General features: G+C 40.2%; 2 protein-coding genes across 6 annotated transcripts in view; one reads left to right on the forward strand and one right to left on the reverse strand.

The window, feature by feature from the left end:
* On the reverse strand, positions 1 to 13,905 carry helt (helt bHLH transcription factor). 3 transcript variants are annotated; one of them, XM_028017580.1, is made up of 4 exons: positions 13,624 to 13,905; positions 904 to 1,008; positions 660 to 756; positions 1 to 544 (listed from the first exon to the last, which is right to left on the reverse strand). In XM_028017580.1, the coding sequence occupies exons 2-4, from the start codon at positions 919 to 921 to the stop codon at positions 69 to 71; spliced, it is 591 nt and encodes a 196-aa protein (XP_027873381.1). In that variant the 5' UTR covers positions 922 to 1,008; positions 13,624 to 13,905; the 3' UTR covers positions 1 to 68. The 3 variants fall into 3 exon arrangements, with proteins under 3 accessions (XP_027873381.1, XP_027873380.1, XP_027873379.1); XM_028017579.1 differs by lacking the exon at positions 13,624 to 13,905 and adding an exon at positions 5,033 to 5,536; XM_028017578.1 differs by lacking the exon at positions 13,624 to 13,905 and adding an exon at positions 1,514 to 1,941.
* Positions 6,992 to 21,787, forward strand: part of acsl1a (acyl-CoA synthetase long chain family member 1a) — a 24,074-nt gene continuing 9,278 nt past the window's right edge. For 2 of the 3 annotated variants that reach the window (XM_028017573.1, XM_028017571.1), the window contains exons 1-2: positions 17,849 to 17,967; positions 21,153 to 21,365. In XM_028017573.1, the coding sequence (XP_027873374.1) occupies positions 21,171 to 21,365 (195 nt within the window). In that variant the 5' untranslated portion in view covers positions 17,849 to 17,967; positions 21,153 to 21,170. Of the gene's footprint in view, positions 7,113 to 17,848; positions 17,968 to 21,152; positions 21,366 to 21,787 lie in introns of those variants that run through there. The other variant, XM_028017572.1, reaches the window with a different exon arrangement.

Below are 21,787 nucleotides of genomic sequence, written 5' to 3' on the forward strand. Positions count from 1 at the left end.
AATAGTGTATTTATTCATATTGTATTTACATGATCTAAAAACATAATTTAAAATAGAGCTAATTTATTTTACATGGCGTGCTGAGCGCTATGCAAACTGAACGTGTTTGCGTGCGTGTGACCTATAAAGTTGAAGTAATGGTGATCGAGTCCCTGCACTGGCGACAAGTATCCTCCGTGCTGCTGCGTGTGCGCAGAGAGCGGCACCGCAGGATAGGAAATGCCCTGACTGCGTCCGGAGCCGTGCCATGAGAAGTGTCCTGTTGGGCTCTGCTGGTACACTGAGTCCGAGGGGCTGTGGCTCTGGTGCTCCGGGGAGGAGTGCAGGTGGCCAAGATAGTCGGGTGGGTCAGACATCGAGCCCACGGAGCCGAACACCGGGTCGGTGACCGCGCGAGACTTGGACTGTAAAAAGGCGAGGATCCGCGCGTACTTGATGTCTTTGGTCTCAGCTCTGTCTTCCGTGGTCAGGTAGTGCACCAGGTTCTTCATACACTCGTGGTATCCATAGTGGAAGTAGTTTGCGAATTCAGCCAGCAGCTCGCCTGGAGCAAAACAAAAAGTGGGGGAAAATCTTTACCCTCCTGACCGATCTGCGTAAAGCTGAGCAGAAGATTCCCTGTTACTGCTGGATAAAAGCGATGCAAGGTGTTCACCCACCTTTTTCTCTCCCACGGGGGAAATCCGCGGAGTGCAGAGCTCGTAGGTACTGAACAGTCATCTCCAAGATTTCAGCTTTTTCCAGTTTTCCAGAGTTCTACAAGAAATAAATATTAAGACATGTAAAGTCTTACAAAAGCCTCAGTAGAAATTGAGTCTAATTTTAAATTATGTCTCCCTCCAACTTTTTTCTTTACAAATTTCAAGAAATAAAATGATAACTAATCATACATTCATAAACTACCTGCTTAGCCAGCGCCATCGGTACGGTTTTTCCCAGTTCGTTCAGGCAACGGTTAATGCGGTCCCGTCTTCTTTTCTCAATAACTTTGTGAGAAATTGGAGTTCTCTGTAAAAAATCAAATACATTTTAAAATACGGAAAAACAAGATTAGCATACACTTTAAGCTTTTTAAATAATCAGTAGAATAAACTCTACAATAAAAAAATAAGGTTGGAAACTTTTAAAGAATAATCCGGGCCGTGCGCTTTGGCGCGCAGAGGCGGGCACTGCTCCACAGGGAAAAAAAATCAAATTATCATATTGGGTATGATAGAAATATGTCACGTACACATAACCATTTGGAAGGCAGTTTTTACAAAAAAATATATACTTAAAACGTTTAAATGTATTTTATCTACACAATTAGTGCGCCAAAGTTTATCCAGAACGCTCGCACCAAGTTGGTTCACCTCATAACTTTGATGGAGATGATATCGCTTCAAACAGCGACTCTACTTCATATACAGTGCATGAAATTTATTTCGTAGGATAAAACATCCAGAACACGAGTCATAAATAGTACAAGTATCATGTTAGTCCCCAAAATGTGGAGCGCACAAGAAGCGCGTACCTTCCTGTCCTTCATCTTTGATGCCATGGACGAATATCAGAGGAAAATTCCAAGAAATGAGTTCAGCTGTAAATTAGAGAGGTGTGAAAGTCTGCTGGCAGATGAAAAAGAGTGAAATTTCAGGGGAAGCTGTCCCCTTATAAAGGGACCATCCTAGGGGACTCCGGCATTCACGGCGTAAATTATTCCATGGGATTAAAGAGTTATGCGTTCGGGTAAATGTGTGCGTTTAGGATCAGTTAAAGAAATTGAAAAAAACTTTAAAAATCTGAAACAGGCAGGGGGGTTAACTTGTTTTGTTAATCCACGTGGCTCTTCAAAGGACACGTGATTGTGTTTGGAATATTATTTGCATAGTAACAACCCAGGCGGGAAATAAGAACCGGTATCGGCCTGATCCGGTGGGGCGCACTGTGCGCACTCAAAACAAAGCTGCAAGCAAAAGAAAAAGAGGGGAGAAAAAAAAAACTTTCTGTTCCAACTCGCGTTTCTCACACGATCGCCTGTTTACAAATCCCAGCAAGCGATCTTAACTCCCATCCAAGCCCCGGTCAGAGTTTTAAGGCCTGTCCAGTACCATTAGAGTAATTAAGTAAGCCTTTAATAGGCTGTTCCGCCGAGTTCAGGGGAGATCTTTTGGAGACGGAGTCCCCCCCGTTTGTTCCCGCCGGTTCTCACACGACTTGCTGACACGTCCATCTTTTATGAGAGATGGCAAGCTTTTTGTTTACGCCTCTTTATTTTTCGCAGGACTCCTCGGCAGGTGTGTGATTAGCGCTGGCACACGAGCGTCGTCTGCGTCGAGGCCCGGCGTCTCCAGCAGCCTCTGGCACACGAGGGTTACCCACCACTGGAGACTCTTTGGAGAGGCTCAATTTGTATCCTATTATCCTATAAGAAAATGTCTATTCAGTGGAATGAATAGTTTCATTGGCCTAAATTTTAATAATGCAGTGAAAGAAAGGGAGAAATAAAGAAGAATGCAGCTGGTGCGAGCGCGCATTATTCCCCGTCACCTGCGAGATGCGTAGCCTGGAGACCCCTATTCATTTGCCTAATTTCGGTCAACTTAACAAACTTTGGGAGAAATTATACTGCCATTGTTGCGAAGGGTGAAGCTTTCTGATCGAATTAACAGCACGTTTTGATCCGGTAAATGTCATTAGAAAGAAAGAAACAATCGCGTTTAGAGGGGCCTGAGTAATGCGCCAAGTGGAGACGCCAGAGCGCAAAAACAGCACAAAGGCTGCTAGTAAATGCCACAGGGGGACTTTTGTACCCTCACATTGCTCAAGTTTTTTTCCCCCCCAAACAAAGGGCATTATTTTATACTTGAATACATTTCATACAACAATTGGCTGTTTCTTCTTCTTCAAACATATTTTCACAGCAAGGTCCACAACAGGTTTATTGTGTGCGCACAGATTCCAACCGCTCTCATGCGCAACAACAGTTTTTCTACTTATTCTCGTTTTTGTGTGTGTGTTTGTGTGTCTGAGAGCTTTTTAATCGGGAAACTTTCGACATGCTAGATGTATATTTGATCCTGTTGGCGAATTAGGGGAAAGCAACAGCTCACAAGACATCTGAGGCTTTTGGAAAGTTTTGGGAGCACCATGGAGAGAACCTGTCGCGAGAGAGAGGGACGGGGGCAGAAAATCCAATTACTCCAGTGTGGAGTTTTTAACACTTGTCTTATGTGTTTGTGCTTTAAGATGTAAAGAGACTTGTGGGTTGTTGCTTTTGTTAAGGACTAAATTAAACACTGAATGTTTTAAGCGTCTGACTTGGTTACACTGCGTGTTGCGTCACAACGGAGCTAAACCGGGCCTGGATTTTTTTTTCTCCCGTGCTATTCCCACTATAATGTGATATTTCCATTTTTTTTGTTCTAATTATCCACTAAACATTTAATGAAAATCTGATTAGATGAATGAAACAGAATATTATTTTCCTTATTCTTTGTCTGTTTAATATTAGACTTTAGTTGCGTCTTTCTCTGTTTGTTTAGGGGGTTTCAGCTGACTCATAAAGTGTGGTGGATGACGACTGCGTTTTATCAATGTTTTAACTTCAGAAAACAAATATTCCCCTGGGACTAAGTTAGTCTGCACATATAGCACTGCGCAGACGACGGGGAAATAGTTTTGCGCATTCAGGATGAGCATCTGAACTGGAAATTCATCCTTTTCAGTGAAAAGCACTAAAAAAGATTTTCTTTCATGCTAAGCATCAAAAATACATCTGGATAACCTTTTTTTATATATCATTATCATTGTTATTAATGTTCTTGATACTGTTGTATACTAAAGTATTTGCTCTCCGTTTTATGATAGTGACACTGAGTATATCGAATAATCAATCTGCTGCTTTTAATTGCAGGTTATCCTGATCTCAACGCTAAAGTTAAACCACAGGAACTTTGCTCTGTTAGGTTTAATTTTAAAGACAACTTGAGAGCAAAAGTGTAAAGTTTTGCTCTCAAGTCTCAAACACAGACTTCTATTAAAGATGGATTTTGATTTACGTGATGCACATTTGTACCCATCTATAGAACAAATATTTCCATTGTAGGCATTAAAATGTGATTAATGCTTTTATAACTAAAGAACTGGAATTTATTTGTTTGTTTGATTTTCCCATTAGAAGTAAATATTCCCGTATGTCAAGTTGATGAACTTCTAATGTTTATGTAATTGCCAAAAACTTTCTGCTATTTTATTTGACTTCATTCACTATCTCAGTTTATGATCTTCAAACATTCAAACACTAAATCACAAACAAGTCTACAGTCCTGCAGCCTTTCAGCGCAGCAGCGGCGCTCGCTGCTGTGGCCCCTTGTGTTGTCAGGCGCTGCGCTCTGACCCGTGGTGACCACCGCTGAGGGCCTCAACGCAATCCTTTGGTCTGGTGCGCCACCCTCCGCCTGAACCGCGATAGTTCACACGGTCCCCACTGAGTCTGTTCAAGCCTCTGAAAAAGACGTGTCCCTGAAAACAACGCTCAGAGCTGAGACCCGAGAGAAGCATGTGTTAGGTGTTTTATCAAAAAACACGAAATAAAATTAATGTCATTCTTGTAACTTCGGTTGGATAAAAAAATATATATATTTAGCTGTTCTAAAATAGGCAAGCAACTGCTCTGTTCAAGATTTTCCACAATTTATCATTTTCAACATTCCTCTTCATAATAATAGTTAACACTATAAACCATATGAATTCTTAAAGATCACTTGTAAACAGAGCAGCTCAGTTTTTTTATTTTTTTTATTTTTTTTTAGGAACAAGGGCTCCCTCTTGTGGTGTTTTGGGAACTACAAAGGCTGTGACGTTTGATCAAAGAAAAAGAATCGTTAGTTTATTATGTGAAAACTTAATACACTTTAACTACTTTTATTATGGAGGAAACCAGCCCCGCCAGGGGTGATTGAGAGGGTAGCATGTTTTTTTTTCTCTCACCCATCCCTGGTGTTTCTATCTCAAGTTTGGGTCTATCAGTGTTGGGCGCCTCTGCTATCACCTGCTAGTTCCTCCGCTCCGCACTAGATGTCCTCAGAGAGCGGGATGGATCCGAGCCTCCCCGAACCTCCTCTGCACACCTGCAAGTATTTTCCCCTCATAAGCTGGAGAATAAGAAGAGCCGGCGACCGATCCTCCGACGCCGGCGTGTCCGCTTATGTGGTATTCTCCAACGCCGGGTTCCTGTCCGATCGTGTGGTCCGTCCTCTGGTTCGGCTAGTCTCCTGGCAGATCCTAGACCCGTCTACCTCCTTCGCTCTCCACGCTGCCACTCCCTAGCCTACGGCTCCCCGACATTCCCATCGTCTCCCCTACCGCTTTGAGCATCCGTACTCTCACAGAGCTAAGCCCGTTGTAAATAAAGTAAAGTACTGCTTTTAACTCCTGATGGTGTTTCTGCATGTGGATTAGACAGATTCCCAAAACCATGACAATCAGAGGCAGGAGCTTGAGGATTTACCTAAACTGAGTCAGATCTTTCTCCAGGGATCTGTTGAAGCCATTTTACTGCCTCGAGTGCAGTAAAATGTACAGTGAATCTGGATTTTTTTTAAATTTTCTTTTATGTTTTATTGATAATATAAAATCAAGAAATCACATTAACATAATTATTGCCATTAACCACTAACTGAGCAGATTTCACACATTCTTCTTTGCAGAACCTCTCAGCTCCTTTGGGTGGGAGGTGTCTGTGCAGCAGTTTTCAGTTCTCTCCAGAAATGTTCCATCAAATCCAAGTCTGGACTCATGGCCTGGTCCCTCCAGGACATTCACAGAGTGGTTCTGAAGCGTCTTCTTTAAGATCTTGGCCATGTGCGTTGGGTCGTTGTCCTGCTGAAGAAAGAAGCATCGCCCCATTCTGAAGTCAAGAGTACTCTGGAGCAGGTTTTCACCCAGGATGTATAAAAACATCCAGATAGCATAAAGCTGCCACCAGTATGCTTCGTATTGGCCTTTATACTTGATGAGCTTTATATCAAAGAGTTCGATCTTTGTCTCGTCAGATCATGGAGTCTTGTTGCTTATGATCTGAGAGTCCTTCAGGCACTTTGATTAAGAAGAGACTTTTGTCTGGCCTCTCTATCATACAGGAATGTTTGGTGGATTGTTGCAGAGATGGCAGTCCTTGTGGACGGTTCTCCTCCTCTACAGAGAAACACTGGAGCTCTGACAGAGTGACCACTGGGTTCTTGTTCACCTCATAAATGTGATTTCTTGGTTTTCTATTTTTAATACATTTGCAAAAATCTCAAAAACTTTTTTCCATATTTTCATAATGGGATATTTGTGTGATGAACACTTCATCATCTTGCCATCACAAAAAACCTGTCTGCTTGCCCCTCTTTCTTCCTTCCCACACATCAACTATGAACTTCTCCCTTGCTTCCTGACCAGTCCCACCCACTTAAAAACAACATGGTGAAGCAATAATAAGTGGAATTCTCTCTTCCCATAATGTTATGCTCAGTCTGTATAAATTGTAATGTTAAGAAATTAAAGTGTGTGATTATTATTTGTAGTCACCTCTGACTAATTGCTTTATTTCTAAAGATGCAGAAACTAGCAGTCCAATCCACTCCAGTAGAGCTGGTTCTGCAGTGACCACTTAGCAGACAGATGATGTGGATGCTGCTGACACTCTGTTATCAAGTTAAGCTGGGACAGTCAAGCATCTGGTGCACAGACACAAACACACTAATGCTCACTACTTCATATGTTGACATTTCCCATCATTATTATGGAGCTTTGCCCTCGGTTGGTTCAAAACATAGCTGACTGAAAGCCTGCAGTGGAACTAAAATATGTTTCACTGAGACTGTAGAGGCATTCTGACTTTAGCAGATACAGTTATATGTGCCACATATTTTGGAAATGTGTGCAGCCATCGCTATCACGACCCTTTGGCCAATGGGTGAACGCCTCTCAGTATTTTGGTAAAGCAACATGTGACTCCGCCTGTTATTGGCTGAGAGCAGCAGTAGGGAAACTAAAACACAGGCTTCCGCCGCTGCCGCTCGCGCTCCCGCTGCTGTTGTTGCTTCTTCTTGAAGAATCTCAATAAAGTCTGCATCTGCTCACAGGTTAGTTCATTGGGCTTTAAAAACAACAGACACACACACAGGCGTATACCAGCCTGTGGATGAGATCTGAGATCAAGATGGCGATTTTGCGCCTCATAAAGCAAGATGCGAGCATTTAAAACGTTGACGTTATTGTTGTCTTCATTAGAAGTGAGCCACGTTTTGTTTCCTTTTTTGACGCATCTTCATTTCCGTTTTTCTTCACATTACCTCCTTGTTCATGTGATTAAAACACAAAACGCGTTAGTTTCTGTTATATGCGTGAAGAACCTGCGTGCACGTAAAGGGGGGTTATGAAATGAAAAATAAATATGGATGGACACGTAGCATCATGGATAATTTGGTACACAATGATCCACTCTGTCTGCAAACTTTGCTGGGTTTTTCTTTTTCTTTGTGGACCTGTTTCCATCTGACTTTGTTGCATACATGCCGTCCATCTGTTTGCTGTTAGTTTATTACTTGATACTAGGAGTGTGTCAGAAGAACAATGAAACCTTTATCTTTCAATTCATGTTCTGGCATCCCGCCACTTCGATCGTGTGTGTGTGTGTGTGGGGGGGGGGGGCTTGAGCAGTTAAACATATCGTCCTCGCATGAGGAAGTAAGTTTGGTATTACTAACAGAGGAGCTGTGGCTGCACCAGTTTTTTAACCTGTTCTATATCAGATATTATTATGAGATGCTAGAAAGAAAATCTTTATATACAAATCTCCGATTACTGTTTAAATTAGGTATTTTATTTTGAAATAAAAACTGGAATTCTGTAGCGATATTTTATTTATAACTGTAGGCTACTATGGCAAAATATGTGTTTTTGTTCTTTTACTTTGTTTTGCCATTTCAAATAGTATTAGAGGCTATTCTATTCTTGACTATTCTATCTACCTTTTTTTTAAGCTGTGAATAATAACATAAGGAACAATTATTTGCAACAATGTGATGGTAAATATCTGAAATGTGAGTTCCCCATTGATACTCTTATTCTTATTCAGATGTCTATTATATTCACAGACGCACCCCAAATGCGGTAGGTTGAAAATAGGTTATTTTCTAGTCCTTTGTAAGCTATGGACAGGTGTGGCTCTGTTGACTTACTACAACCTGTTTTGGTTATGGGTTTGATGCTGCATACAAAGTTAAGTTTTCAAACCAAAAGAAGGTTTAAAGTTACAACTCTCTAACCTCACAATGTCCAATAATACTTTAATTGAAAAACTGTTGCAGCTGAATATCAAAATACATACTCTGTGCAAATATTTTCATAAAATTCTTGAATTTGTTAAAATATTGCCTGGCTGTATTGACTTTGTGATCAATTCTTTGGTCAAAAACTAAATGTTGAATGCAATTATCTCTAGCTAACAACTTAGCAGGTAACGCACTAATTACTAATAGAATCAACGTCCATAACACAACTCACTGACTTTAATACTATTATAGAGTGTCGTTTTAGTGTCTTTTCATTGCATTGTGTGGAAGTATATTGATGTCTGATCTGGTTGTTGCTTTGTTCAAAATGGCAGTCTTTGAGGAATGTTGAAGCTCCTTTAAGGTTCTTCTCTTACCAAACCGAGTTGCAGGTTTTGAAGTCTAAACGTTTCTGGCATCAGCATCTTTACTTATGAGCTTGAAAAGTCTAAATGAATTTCATTTTTCATTTAACTGAAAGGAAGCTGGCGCAAGCAATGTTCAGTTTTCAAGGTCATTGTTGCATTTCATGGTGAATACAGTTGCCAAGCAACCAGTGGAAATCCACCGACAGGGGTGTGTTTAGACATAAATTCAGGGGCCCATGCCCATCCCTCCTAACAAATCCCAGGTTTCTTGACTGAAAGAGCTACAATTTATTATTAGGCCCGAGCAGCAAAGCGCTGCGAACTCAAACTTGGCAGTCGCGACTAGAAAATTTAAAAATTTTGAATTTTAAGGTTGTCGCACAAATCGCAAAAAAAATTGCTCAACGCCGGCAACTAGCAATTTTCTGTTGACACAATGGTATGAACGTACTTCATCGTAGAGACATGAAATTTGGTACACTTGTAGAGCTCACCAAAAGACTCAAAACTTACATTTAATGTTATAAGCCAACTGTCACAGAAAGTCGGCCATTTTGTATTGAACGTCCATTTTTTACCTCGATTTTGACGTTTACAGCCTTCGTATTTGATCGAACTCCTCCTAGGGATTTCGATTGATCGACTTCAAACTTGGTCAGTCTGATCATAAGGCATGTCTGATTTAAAGTTATCAAATTGGTGAGTTTTGGAGCATGTTGAAGGGGGGTTAGCAGGGATCAAAGTTCACCTACTCGCCATGAAACACGAAACTCTTATATTTCCTATACAAAAACACATAGAGGGACCAAACTTTCAGTGATTGATCGTCATCGGGTGTCCTAAAATACCCTGTGGTGAAATGATGACATCACTTAGGCCACGCCCCCTGAGAACAGGAAGTGTCATGTTTTACTGTGAACGGTCGCTATCTTAGCCCTTTGACCTAATCAACATGAAACTGTGTCCAGAGACAGAAGACATGTTGGTGTGTTGAGGATTCCACAGGTGGGCGTGGCGGCGCGGCGAAGTGACCTGTAACGCCGTTGCCATACGTTTGGCTCTGAATTTCACAATTTCAGGCCCAGCTGCTCCAAACTCACTAGGATGGATCCTTATCCACCCACCGACAGGAATTCATAACAAAATTTGGTGGGCGTGGCCTAATTTCTCTATAGGGCCCCCTAGAGTATATTAAATGAACAGCCCCAAGCCATGCTTTATCCTAGAATTACGAAACTTGGTACATATGTGTATCTTGTCAGGACGTACAAAAAAGTCTATTAGAGCCATGGTCAAAACCCAACAGGAAGTCGGCCATTTTGTATTGAAGGTCCATTTTGGACCTCGATTTTGAAGTTTGCAGCCTTTGCATTTGATCGAACTCCTTCTAGGGATTTCGATTGATCGACTTCAAACTCGGTCAGTCTGATCATAAGGCATGTCTGATTTAAAGTTATCAAATTGGTGACTGTATGAGCTTGCTGAAGGGGGGTTACCAGGGGTCAAAGTTCACCTACTCGCCATGAAACACGAAACTCTTATATATCCTGCACAGAAACTCACAGAGACACCAAACTTTCAGTAATTGATCATCATTAGGTGTCCTAAAAGACCCTGTGGTGAAATTATGACATCGCTTAGGCCACGCCCCCTGAGAACAGGAAGTGTCATGTTTTACTGTGAACGGTCGCTATCTTAGCCCTTTGACCTAATCAACATGAAACTGTGTCCAGAGTCAGAAGACATGTTGGTGTGTTGTGGATTCAAGCCCTGACCGGCTGCGATGAAGCAGCTGGGTGTGGCGGCGTGGCGAAGTGACTTGTAACGCCGATGCCATACGTTTGCTTCTAGATTCCACATGTTTCGACCGAGCTGCACCAAACTTGGCCTGAGTGATCCTGGTGGGATGCCCGTCGATCCTACGTCATCATATTATGACGTCATCTAAGCCCCGCCCCCTCAGAACAGGAAGTGCCGTTTTTTTCCTTGGAAAGCTCCATTTATGGCTCTCTTGACCTAATCAAGGTGATTCTGTGTTGGATGACAGATAGGAAGTTGGTCTCGCTTGGTTTAAAGTGCCAAGAGTTTTCAATGGCGGCAACGCCGTTCGTATACGTTTGCCTCTACATTCCACATATTTTGACCGAGCTGCATCAAACTTGGCCTGAGTGATCCTGGTGGGATGCCCGTCGATCATACGTCATCATATTATGACGTCGTCTAAGCCCCGCCCCCTCAGAACAGGAAGTGCCGTTTTTTTCCTTGGAAAGCTCTGTTTATGGCTCTTTAGACCTAATCAAGATGATTCGGATGATAAACTCTGTCAATGCTCGCTGCTGGCTGAACCGTGTGGGCGTGGCCAAATGGCGAATATCAGTCCCTCGCCATATTCATACGTTTGACTCTTATTCACGCATAGATCATCCAACTGGCGCCAAACTGGATATGTATGACCTTTGTTCACCTCTAAAGAGCCCAACGGGTTTGAGATGCAATTTGACTCCACTGTGCCCCCTAAGTTAATACATCGGCTCTATCTCCTCGATGCATCGACCGATCTGCACCAGATTTTTTGAGAGTCGTCGGGGAGCGCCGCCGAACGCATTCACGCGTGTCGCCCGGTGGACGGGCAGGGAAAATGCGCGACAGCTTCTGCGGTGACTAGCGGGCGGCGGTGCTGGAAACTGCGGCAGAGCTTCTGCGGTGGGGAGCGGGCTGCGGCACTGGAAATTGTGCGAGAGCTTCTGCAGTGGCTGGAACCCCCGCGGTGGCCAATAGGCCGGAGCGGCGCTTGCTGCGAGGGCCGCCCGAGGCTGCTTGCAGCTTTAATTATTATTATTATTTTTATTTATTTATTTTTTTGCAGCAGAATAATCTGAATTTCAACAAATCTTAGCTTTATAGAAATATGGTGCTTCTGCTGTTGCAGAAATTATAATTAGTGTTGAATTATTTTCATTTCGTCCTTCGGAGTAAATAAACAAACAATTATCGTTTTAACTGTCACATGACAGAACAATGTAGTTTAACCATAAATATGTAACATCCGGAATAGAAAATGTTTATAATATTTCACACCTCAATATATTTCCGGACAAATTGTTTGGTTAGTGTTGTTTGAACTATGCTGGCCTGACCATGGTTTGAAACCTTCTTTGTGCTGCCAGAAATCCAATTTGAAGGCATCCTTGAAGCACACAAAGACACACAGAAAGTCAATATCGTGAGATTTCTACCACAGAAAAACTCAAGAAGTAATGATATTACAGCAAAACCCTGTACAAGAAGCAAAATTAAGGAATTAATAATTGTATATTTTTGTGTTCTGCTGCTTGGAAGACCTTTACTTTAGTTTGCAAATGCCAAATACAAGTTAATTTAATGTTTTGTTTTCATTTAGGTTCTCTGTTGATGGTTGTATTCTATAAACATGCAGAAAACATAGGCAGTTAAGACCCAAATTATTCATACCCATTGCAGATTTAGATTTAAAACCTATTTAATTCAATCAACAATTTTGTTGCTGACACCAATGAGACAGACCTCTTACAGAGGTTAATAAAACAGTGTAAAAGGACCATTAAGTTTGAAAAGAAACACATACATATGTTTTTATTGACATTTTAATTAAAACGAATTAATATCCTTATCAATAATTAATGGAAACATCTTGATAGGCATTACATTAGCCAGGGACTTTTATTATTCACCAGCTTTTTGCATATTTTCACTGCTATGTTGGTAATTTATCTTTGCTGATGAGCTCCAAGTGTTTGAGGTTAGAAGGCCTCCTAACCATCATCCCGATCTTTAACTCCCTCCACAGATTCTCCAACTGTTAGATTCAAGTTGAGACTCTTTATGAACAAGTACAAAAAAATTATATTACTTCCTGTTAGGAGAAACAATCTGCTATATCTAATGCATTTTATTAGACAAAATGTGGAAAGATTCCTGTGGCATAAAAAAAAATTTATACAATACACTGTAAAGCAATACAATTTTTGCAGGAATCCTTCTGAGTGCCTCAGCTGGTTTTAGACAGATTCAGGCAGACGAGGTGCAGACACTGCAGGCATTTTAAAGCAAACTTCCTTCTACAGGAATCTGCGGAATGCAGACTGAGTGAGGTGTCCTTTTTTTCTTCTTTTTAATTCATCACGCAGTGCAGTTTTTCACATCCGTGGTAAACAGAAAGACAGTAAAGTGACCGTGGAGAAGTCACATGTTTTCCCTTTGAGCACAGGAGCAGATTTCTTTATGGCAAACAGAGGGAGAGATTGTGGCTCTGCAACCCTGTCATTACGCTGCTCTCGGTCATTTGAGAATACCGGCATGACTCTGTCTGTTGTGGGACTTAGAGCAGGCTAAAGGAGCTGATGTTTACAACACAATCAGCTTGTATGTGTGACCTTCACAGCAGGAAATTAAGATCACATTTTAAGACTGATTGTCATCGTTCCCACAACTTTTAACTCTTAACTACAATAAGTTGAAAAAAACCCTTGTGAGAGCAGAAATTACATTTGCAGGATAAACAAATCTGATCTGCATGGTTATTGAGTGAAACGACCTCCTTGGAAGTCCTAAAGAACTGTTTTCTTGTTTGTTTGTTTTTTTCAATGCTTAACTTAGTGTCATCTCAGGTTCTGAAAGTTGACTTGGGTGCCCAGATCAGAGATACTTTTCTGAGGTAACGCAGACACCTATTTAACTGATTACACTGTAAAAATTATATCTAAGCACATAACATAGTTTGTACTGGTAAATTCTGCTGTTTTGCAATAAAATTAAAGCTTTCTTGAAGCTTCCTTCCTTTTTTTTCAACTTTTATTTGAAACATTGTGTTGAAGCTAAAAATGGCTAACCTTAAGTCTCATTCAGTCAATTATACTTTTCCCACCAAAAGGTTTTCATTTCCACCTGGTAGATCTTGGGCATGCTTTGCTTACCAGATTACATTTTTAGCTTCCAACTAGTCGATCACCAGCCGGGGCATAAAGGCAGCCGATTCCACAGTGCATCTCAAAAAGCAAGCTCTCCCTCTGTTCATCTGTCATCAGTTCTGAAAAAAGAAACAGTTTAAATATGTTTGAGTATGTGTGTTACGACGGGTCAATGAGCCATTGCAGAAGACATGGAGACAGACTTCAAAAATAGTAGTAATAGGTACGTCATAGCCAGATCTACAAATCTGACTGATGGAATAACATTTAGTAGCTAGTTGCTTTGAAAAACCCCTCAGGCTGTTGGTGCTGACATTGTTAAAAAAAATGTGTTTTTATTACAGAACCAATTAATGTTGTAAAAGCACCAGAAGTTGAGGAGTGGGCCTAAGTAGCTGCTTTCACTCTCTATGCTAAACTAACTGGCTGATTTGCTCCAGCTTCACACTAATGCTTAAGAATATTGATTATCAAATGTGACCCTCAGACCGGACAGCGTAATCAGTGTGATGGTACTCTCTTTGATTTGCATTAAGAATAGTGTGTGTCTTGACTCTTTGCTGGTTGGAAACTCTTGGCAGACATGCGACCTTTGCTCCACTTCACTAACCCCTCCTCCACTCTTCCCGCTCTATACATTTCCATGCTGTGCCTCATGTGACCAGCAGTGTGAGGTTTCATCATTGGGGGCAGGACCTGCACTACTCAGCGTGGTCGCCTTGTTCAACGTCAGCCTTTGGTTCCTAAAACCGAGGATGAAAGTGATTGGTTATAGGGTGGACACGAGTCAGGAAGTGCAGAAAAGATGTCACACTGCGGCCACATGAGCTTTACCAGTCATCTGACAGCCACACAGTGACAAGCAGCGTGCCTCTCTGTGTGACTTGTTGCAAGGTGTCAGCTGTCCTGCCATTTTCAGACAACCCCTGTTCACTCACCTTTGGAAAACAAGCTAAACTGGTCTGGCTTTGCCTTGAAACATTAGCCTGTAAATGTAGATGGAAAGAGATTTATATATGATTGAATCAGTTTGATCTTTTTGATGGAATGCTCTCTATGGGTCAGGGTGTAGTGGTTGTGAATTAATCACTGAACCAACGGGTGCACCTTTAGTTTCAGTAGTGTCCCTACTGACCCACAGTGTAAAGACCTTAGATGCTTGTTGCAAAAAGAGGTGGAGAAGTCATCTGTTAACATTGGTGCACAAGATGAGCTACAGTTTGCTTCCAATTTTCTCCATTTTTGTCATGTTTCACACTGGGATTTCAAGTGATAAACACAATGGTGTGCATATTTGAGAAGTCAAAAAAAAAAATACAGTTTTACAATCTGAATCTGCTTTAAATAGCACTGTATCTTAACTGTGTTATGTTTATTTCTTACCATAATGTGATTCTTTAAAAAAAAAAGTAATGTTATTGTATCAAATAAAGCTGCAGCTGATATTTTTCAGGATTTGTTTTGTTACTACTGAAACTATCAGCTCTAAGCGAGGCTTCATTGGTTTTAAAAATAGCTACAGCAAATTTACAGCCCTGATTCAAACATGGCGACACTTTTGCTGTTGGATTTTGATTTAAAGACAAATTACCTGAGATTAAGAGCATTTTACCTCTAATGTGTCACTCAGATATTTTAGTGTGACTTCCTGTAAGTACAAATATTTCACTTCTTTGCGGGAAGTCAAATATTGTAGAGGAAATCAAGTGTGTCTGACCAGCACTGTCTTATATTACTCTAACTTTCTGGCTGCGTCTGGAGTGGCTCTTGTGTTAACAGCGAAGCTACAATGTGCCTTCGAGCTGCTGGAGGGAGCTGCCAGCCTGTCTTCATGTTCTGTGTCAAATGACCTTTCTGCCCTCCCCAGTTCCCCCCCTACCCCTCTGATACCAGTGTCTTGTGCTGGAGTGTGGTGTGACTTGTGAACTTGCTCTGCTATTGGCTTGTGAGTCTTCCAGGCCAAGTATGGAGAGAGGAGGAGGGTGGGGTGGTTTTCTAGGGCTACCTTTCACCTCCAACAACTGTTAGCACATATAATCTGCAGGAAGCAGTCTCTGAAGGGGGTCTGTTTTCATTTAACATCTTTCCTACAAATTTTTCTTCTCATCTCACTTGAAAACGATAAAATGATAAAATGAAATTGTTTAGGTTTATGTTAAATTGTTAAATTCTTAAAGAGCAGAATTTTTGTTATCATGTCTTACCGCGATTCCCACACTTTTTGCCCAAAAATTTTTAAATAGATAACAGAAAATGGTGAAAAATCCCATCTTTCAGTTTTTTAGTGGGTGAAAAGACATGGTTTTAAATCACTGCTGCCACCACTAGTAGAACCACAAACAGTTTTTTACAATTTAGTAAAATACGTCTTGTGGTCTAACTGTATTATTAGTACTATTATGTGATATAGTGATCTATTCTTACTTACTCTTCAAAATGAGAAATACATCTGCCTTTTTTAAGGAAGGCAGATGTATGGCAAAGTTCATAATTTAGTGAATACTATAAAATTATATAGTTACTCCTTAAAATTTGTCCATTGAACTAAAAAATAAAAGTTTAAAACAACATAAAAAACCTGCATAAAGACACATATTTTTTAAAACCATATCACTGCTGTCAATAAATGTGGTGTCTTTCAAACATGACTGACATTTCCTGATCTGTAAGTTCTGACATCAAACTATTGATCACATATGTAAAAAAAAAGTAGTTTATCATATAATATTGTTTTTATCAATATGACCCACCAAAGTATGCTACCTAACATATTAATGTAACACAATAAATGGACTCCTGTTCAGTTTTTCTGCATTTCCTGATATTCATCTGCTTTCTGTCTTTGCTTTTTCTGCTAGAAAATATCTGAATCAAAATAGTTTTTTCTATAAAACCCAAATATTTACTTTTTACCAAGGTTTCACATGGCTAATCTGAAGATAAAGTAAAAAAAAAAGTTTGTTATACCTCCTCTATAAAAAACTGAAATGTCCAGAATAGAGTCAATGTTAAAAAGCAGAAACAGAATATGGAGACAAAAAGTAGAAGCTATTTGGGGGATCAGTCAAAAAAAAGGCTTAAGGAGTAAAAATATAAAAACATGTATTGCTGTTAACTCCTTGCAGAGAAACATTGGGAGTGCAACAATCTGGTTACATGCTGCCTGTGACATACCAGTGGTAGCTGCCAAGAGCTGTTAGTTTAATTGGACCGATGGCTTTTTGTTTCCACTGTGGGATGTAACTACTTCCATGCCAGAGCTTGTTGGTTGTAAGGATAGTTGCTGTGGAGGTTTTTACTGCAATGCTCACTGGGGTTTACTGTCGTTCCCTGATGACGCATCAAACATTTTTTTCTGAGATTTAGCTAAAACAGTGTTTTATGAAGTAATTAATTGGCAATTAGTCAGACTGTCAGCTCTGGTAGCCAGCCTGTGGAAAGCACCCAACATGCTGCTATGGGCTTGTTATCTGGCACTCCATTAGTTTCCACATTATGACTTTTTGTCTTTTATGAAACTGAAAATATCTCTCCGACATCCAAATTTTGTCTTTTTTTATAAGTGAGGGAAACATTTATTAACTGTCTTCCAGCCAGCTGGCCAGCAGTGTGCAGCAGCAGGCAGGAAGGGAGACACTCATCCCTTTAGCACCTTCTCTGACTTCTTATTAAAAGAGATTCAAACTGCAGGAAAAGTTTGGCGAATAATTTAAGGTATTTTGAAACTTCAACTTTTTAAAGGCTCCAACCTTCAGTTTCAACAACCAGCCCATGCCTAGATAGCACCACCTTAAGGTAGACACTTAGGATAATTGTCTTTGTTGAACTACTTTCAGGTGTTTCGGTTTCCTCCAACATGAAAACTACACACAGTGCCCAAATAATGCCTCATGTTTGTTTCACACTCCGAAACATCTGTGGAAACAAGTCTTTAAATCACTGTGGACAGCTTCACCTTTGTTCTTGCTCTATAAAATTACAACAAATTTACCCCAACATCCAAAATTTTGGATGGTGTTCTAATTTTTGGTTTAAATTTGTGCTGATTAGGACGAAAATCTGACTGCACATCCGTTGTGTTTGAGGTGAACAAAAGGGGAATCCAATCTGTGGGTTTGCTTCAACCTTCCAGCTGAGTGACTCTGCAACAAGCAGCTTGCTGCGTCTCACGCGTTTGTGTTTCTGTTTGAGTAGGGGCGTGTTTCTGCTATTCATAGTTGTGAGAACTTCAGAGGTCTATTAGAGGACAGCGCGAGTCCTTCTAATAGCAACTGCAGCCACTGCCAGGCCTTTCAGATAACAGGACCTCTTCATTCTGAAACAGCCTTGACCCTTCTTCGTTTACGCTCTGTGAGTACAAACATGAATTAAATGTCAGTCGATAATTTGCGCAGCGCCGTCTGATAATCTGTTATAGTGAATTTCAATTCAGATGAGTTGACTTAGTAATATGATCGTACATTGGGCTAAAAAGTAGCAGGTGTGGGATTAAGAAAAACATTCATTAGTCCTTTTATTTCTTCTGTCTTTGACAAGCTAAACCATCTTCAATGGCTTACTCCTCTGTTTTGTAGTCAGTAGATCAATTTTTATTGATATTTATGTTTTACTTGTTTCAGCATTAACTCTTTAATCTAACTTTTGTTTGGCATCTGCTTTAAAGTACTTTGCTCCAGTTGGCACTAGTCTCAGTTGTCATGAGCTTCAGGGTAATAATAGAAGTAGGTGAGAAGTCAATTGTTACCTCTATGACTTCATTTACCTTCACTGCAGAGGTCAGGTCAGTTGACCTGAATGTCCTCAGAGGTTTATAGCAAAAGTAACTTATTAGAAATATGCATGAGCTGATTGAAGAGTGAATTACTTTAAAAATCTGAGACGGTTCTTTAAGATTTATTACCAACCATATTATTTCTGCTTCAAGCTACAGAGCTATCGAGCTGTCTGACTACAAGTCCTAAAAGCTGCTACTGTTCTGCTACGTCTGATTTTAATATTTCCCTTTTAGCTCTGCTGCAGAACATTAGAGGGACCTTATTATTATTTAAAGGAAGTTTCAGCCCAGTGACTTCATCTCAGAAATATTCCAAGCAGAAAGCTTTCATCCCCTCCTGAAGCAAGTGGTTGAACGTCTGTGGTTGTTTCCTTATATCTCCGTGGAGGCTTGTGACCAGAAAACGTGTGTGGAGTCGGATTTCCTTCCTACGCACAGCTGTTGAACAAGAGAGCACATCCTTCCGTTTGAACGCAACAATTGAGAAGGATCAGTGTGAAAGAGAGGGCTTTAGATGGAGTTTAAAAAAGTGAAAGATGCTGATTATTTGTTTTAAGATTAAGATGTTAGAACACATAATGTCACACATAAAGTATGAATTCATCATTGGAATAATGGCGCTACAATGCATAAATATGTGCATCAGAGCATAGACCTAATCTTTTATTCAAACATGTTTATTCATTTTAAAAAATTGCTATAATGCACACCCAAATTGTCCAATTCTGATCCGACCGACACATTGCTGGGTCACAGGAGCATTCTAGCAGAAACAGCTCAATATTCAGACCTCAAATACTTTAGTGCATGATTTCTGTAAAAAGGGAGGACACAACAAAAGTTTTCCTCATTGGATGTTCATGTGATGAGGTGTTTCTGAAAGCCCAAGAGCACAATGTTGAATGATCACTGAGTGATAAACACGGTCCTCTGTGGATTTATACCCGAAGCTTAATTTTATTCTGTTCTGTTCTTTTGTGTCTCCTGGTTTTTGTTTTTCCATCAACATGTCAGGATTAGATGTGCATGTCATAAACAGAAACACAAACTTAATAAATGACTCCCACATCAGTAGTTTTAAGGGATTTAGATAGTAGCACCTTGACCTACATCAAAGCATCAAAAGAACACAATAGACGTCACATCAGCTAAAATGCAATATTTCACATAGCCTAGATAAAAGGAAAGTACTCCCTAGTTTAGCTCAAGCCTTCGTTAGAATGTTTCTACCAGAATTATTTTTGTATTTGGCAGCAATACAAGCCATTTAATAGATAGTTGCAAGACAACATATGTGCACATGGAAACTCAGTAGCTTTAAAAGTGCAATAGAATTACATTTTATTAGTATTACAAGATCTACCATAGTATTAAGATTGTGTCCCACTTAATTGACTTGCCAAATAAATTTCAGGTTGTACCTGTTTGTTTTTTTTTCTTAAGGCAACCTGTATTTTGGTAAACAAGACTTAAGACTTTAAGCTACAGTCTTTAGTCATTTCTTGTTCCTTCTGGTCATATTAATTCAGATTAGCTGGCTGACGTGCTAAGTTAGCATCTTCTCAGATCTGAAATAACTCTGATAAACTGAGATCTAAATGTTGTTGCCTTTTTTTCATTTATCTCCCTTTAAATAGTGCCACATTTGCAATGAAAAATAAGTTTGGGTTTAGCAGTAGATTTCATTATGTGAGTTGCATCTATCAAAATGTTATCAAATCCTCTTTGCCAATAGGAAAGTATTATTGACACAGGAAAACCAAGTGCTGCAGGCAGTGTCACTGCAGTAGGCTTTATCAGAGACTACCTACAAAGTTTGGTTGAGCTGTTTAGCAGTCAACACTTCCAACTCCATTGATTACTTGTAGATCTACTTGGGTGTTCATCAAATTCTGGTTGAACTGGGGATGCCAGCTGTAAATTGTTCCCAAGGATGAGCCAGACTTGTGCAGCTCCACTTTTTCATATATCTTAGCTGATTTCTTTTGACTTTACCATTGTGTCAAACAAGAAAGCAATGTGTTCCAGGTGTGGCCTTAAAACACCTCCCAACAGCTCTCAAGCACGATAGTGAGGGGTTGATCATTTGTCCTTGCTTAGCAGCGAAGAGTTTGCAGTCACTGAAGTAACAATAACCTCCTCTGTATACAGAAATGTTCTGGTGTCCAATGGGACGCCATCTGCTTGACAGCTGAGTTTTGGCCCAGACTGGTACATCAGCGGGACAATGACGCTGCTGTTTATTGAAAACTGAGTTTTTATTTAGACAAATTTAAATTCCAATAAGGAGCTCTTTGTTTGTGTTGTCATTCTGGTTTTGGGTGAAAGTAGGTTTTCCATTTCATTTCCAGAATTACTTAGCAACCTAAACTAAACCAAAGGAAGCTGGTAAATTACAGAAATGTTCTCTTTTGTTTTTTTTTTGAAAATATGAACATTTTACAGTAACACTTTAAAACAAGTGTTGCTTGTTTTACAGGATACTTCTGGGTTTTATTTGAAACCATTGAACAATATTTATGGAAGCTATTCATCTTAATTACCAAAAGATTATCTCTGACTTTATTTAAACTGTGGTCGTGTTCTCAGTTTAAAGGACAGCATTTAAAAAGATAAAGACTTGCTCTATTTGGGTGAAACCATAATTACTGTTAGATGTATTTTTCAAAAATGTATCTGGATGAATATAAAACACTCGAAGTTTTAAGATCCACTAATAGATCAGTGGTCAGTCTGAATGGCTTCCTCTGTGTCTGTGCAGGTTCAGTTCATATCAGCCATGCAGGCTCAGGAGGTCCTCAGACAGCTGCGGATTCCAGAGCTGGACGACTTTCGACAGTATGTCCGAGGCTTTCCCACGAATGCCCTCATGGGTATGGGCGCCTTCGCCGCCATCACCACCTACTGGTTTGCCTCCAGACCGAAAGCTCTCAAGCCACCATGTGATCTTACACTGCAGTCACTGGAAATACCTGTGAGTTTTCACAAGTTTTTCTTTCCTTCTTTGTTTTTTCACCATTCCTTTCAGTCTGACGTTCTTTCCAGTATGGTGTACTGGAACAATCAATCCTCCGTCCAATTATAAGAGTGAACATTCCTAAGCAGCTGATCTCATGCTGCAGAAATGAGGAGTAGTTTATCTTACAGCTGGTGAAGTGATCTTTGCAGGAAATTGGTTTCAGGGATCTTTGGATTTCCATCATCCAGGTTTTTCTTGGATGATGTTGATTTCTGGTTTCTTCAAATCAGTTCTGCTGATTTTATTTGTAAGCCATAGCAGAAAATTGAGAAGTGCTAAAAGAAACTACTACTGCAGTTTCTTTTATTATTTTGAATTTAAGTGAGAACAAGGGCAAGATTATTCCTGTTTATGCAGTCTAGTGGACGTTTCTTACC

This window comes from Xiphophorus couchianus, chromosome 5 (genome assembly GCF_001444195.1).
Source record: "Xiphophorus couchianus chromosome 5, X_couchianus-1.0, whole genome shotgun sequence".
NCBI classification, from domain to species: domain Eukaryota; kingdom Metazoa; phylum Chordata; class Actinopteri; order Cyprinodontiformes; family Poeciliidae; genus Xiphophorus; species Xiphophorus couchianus.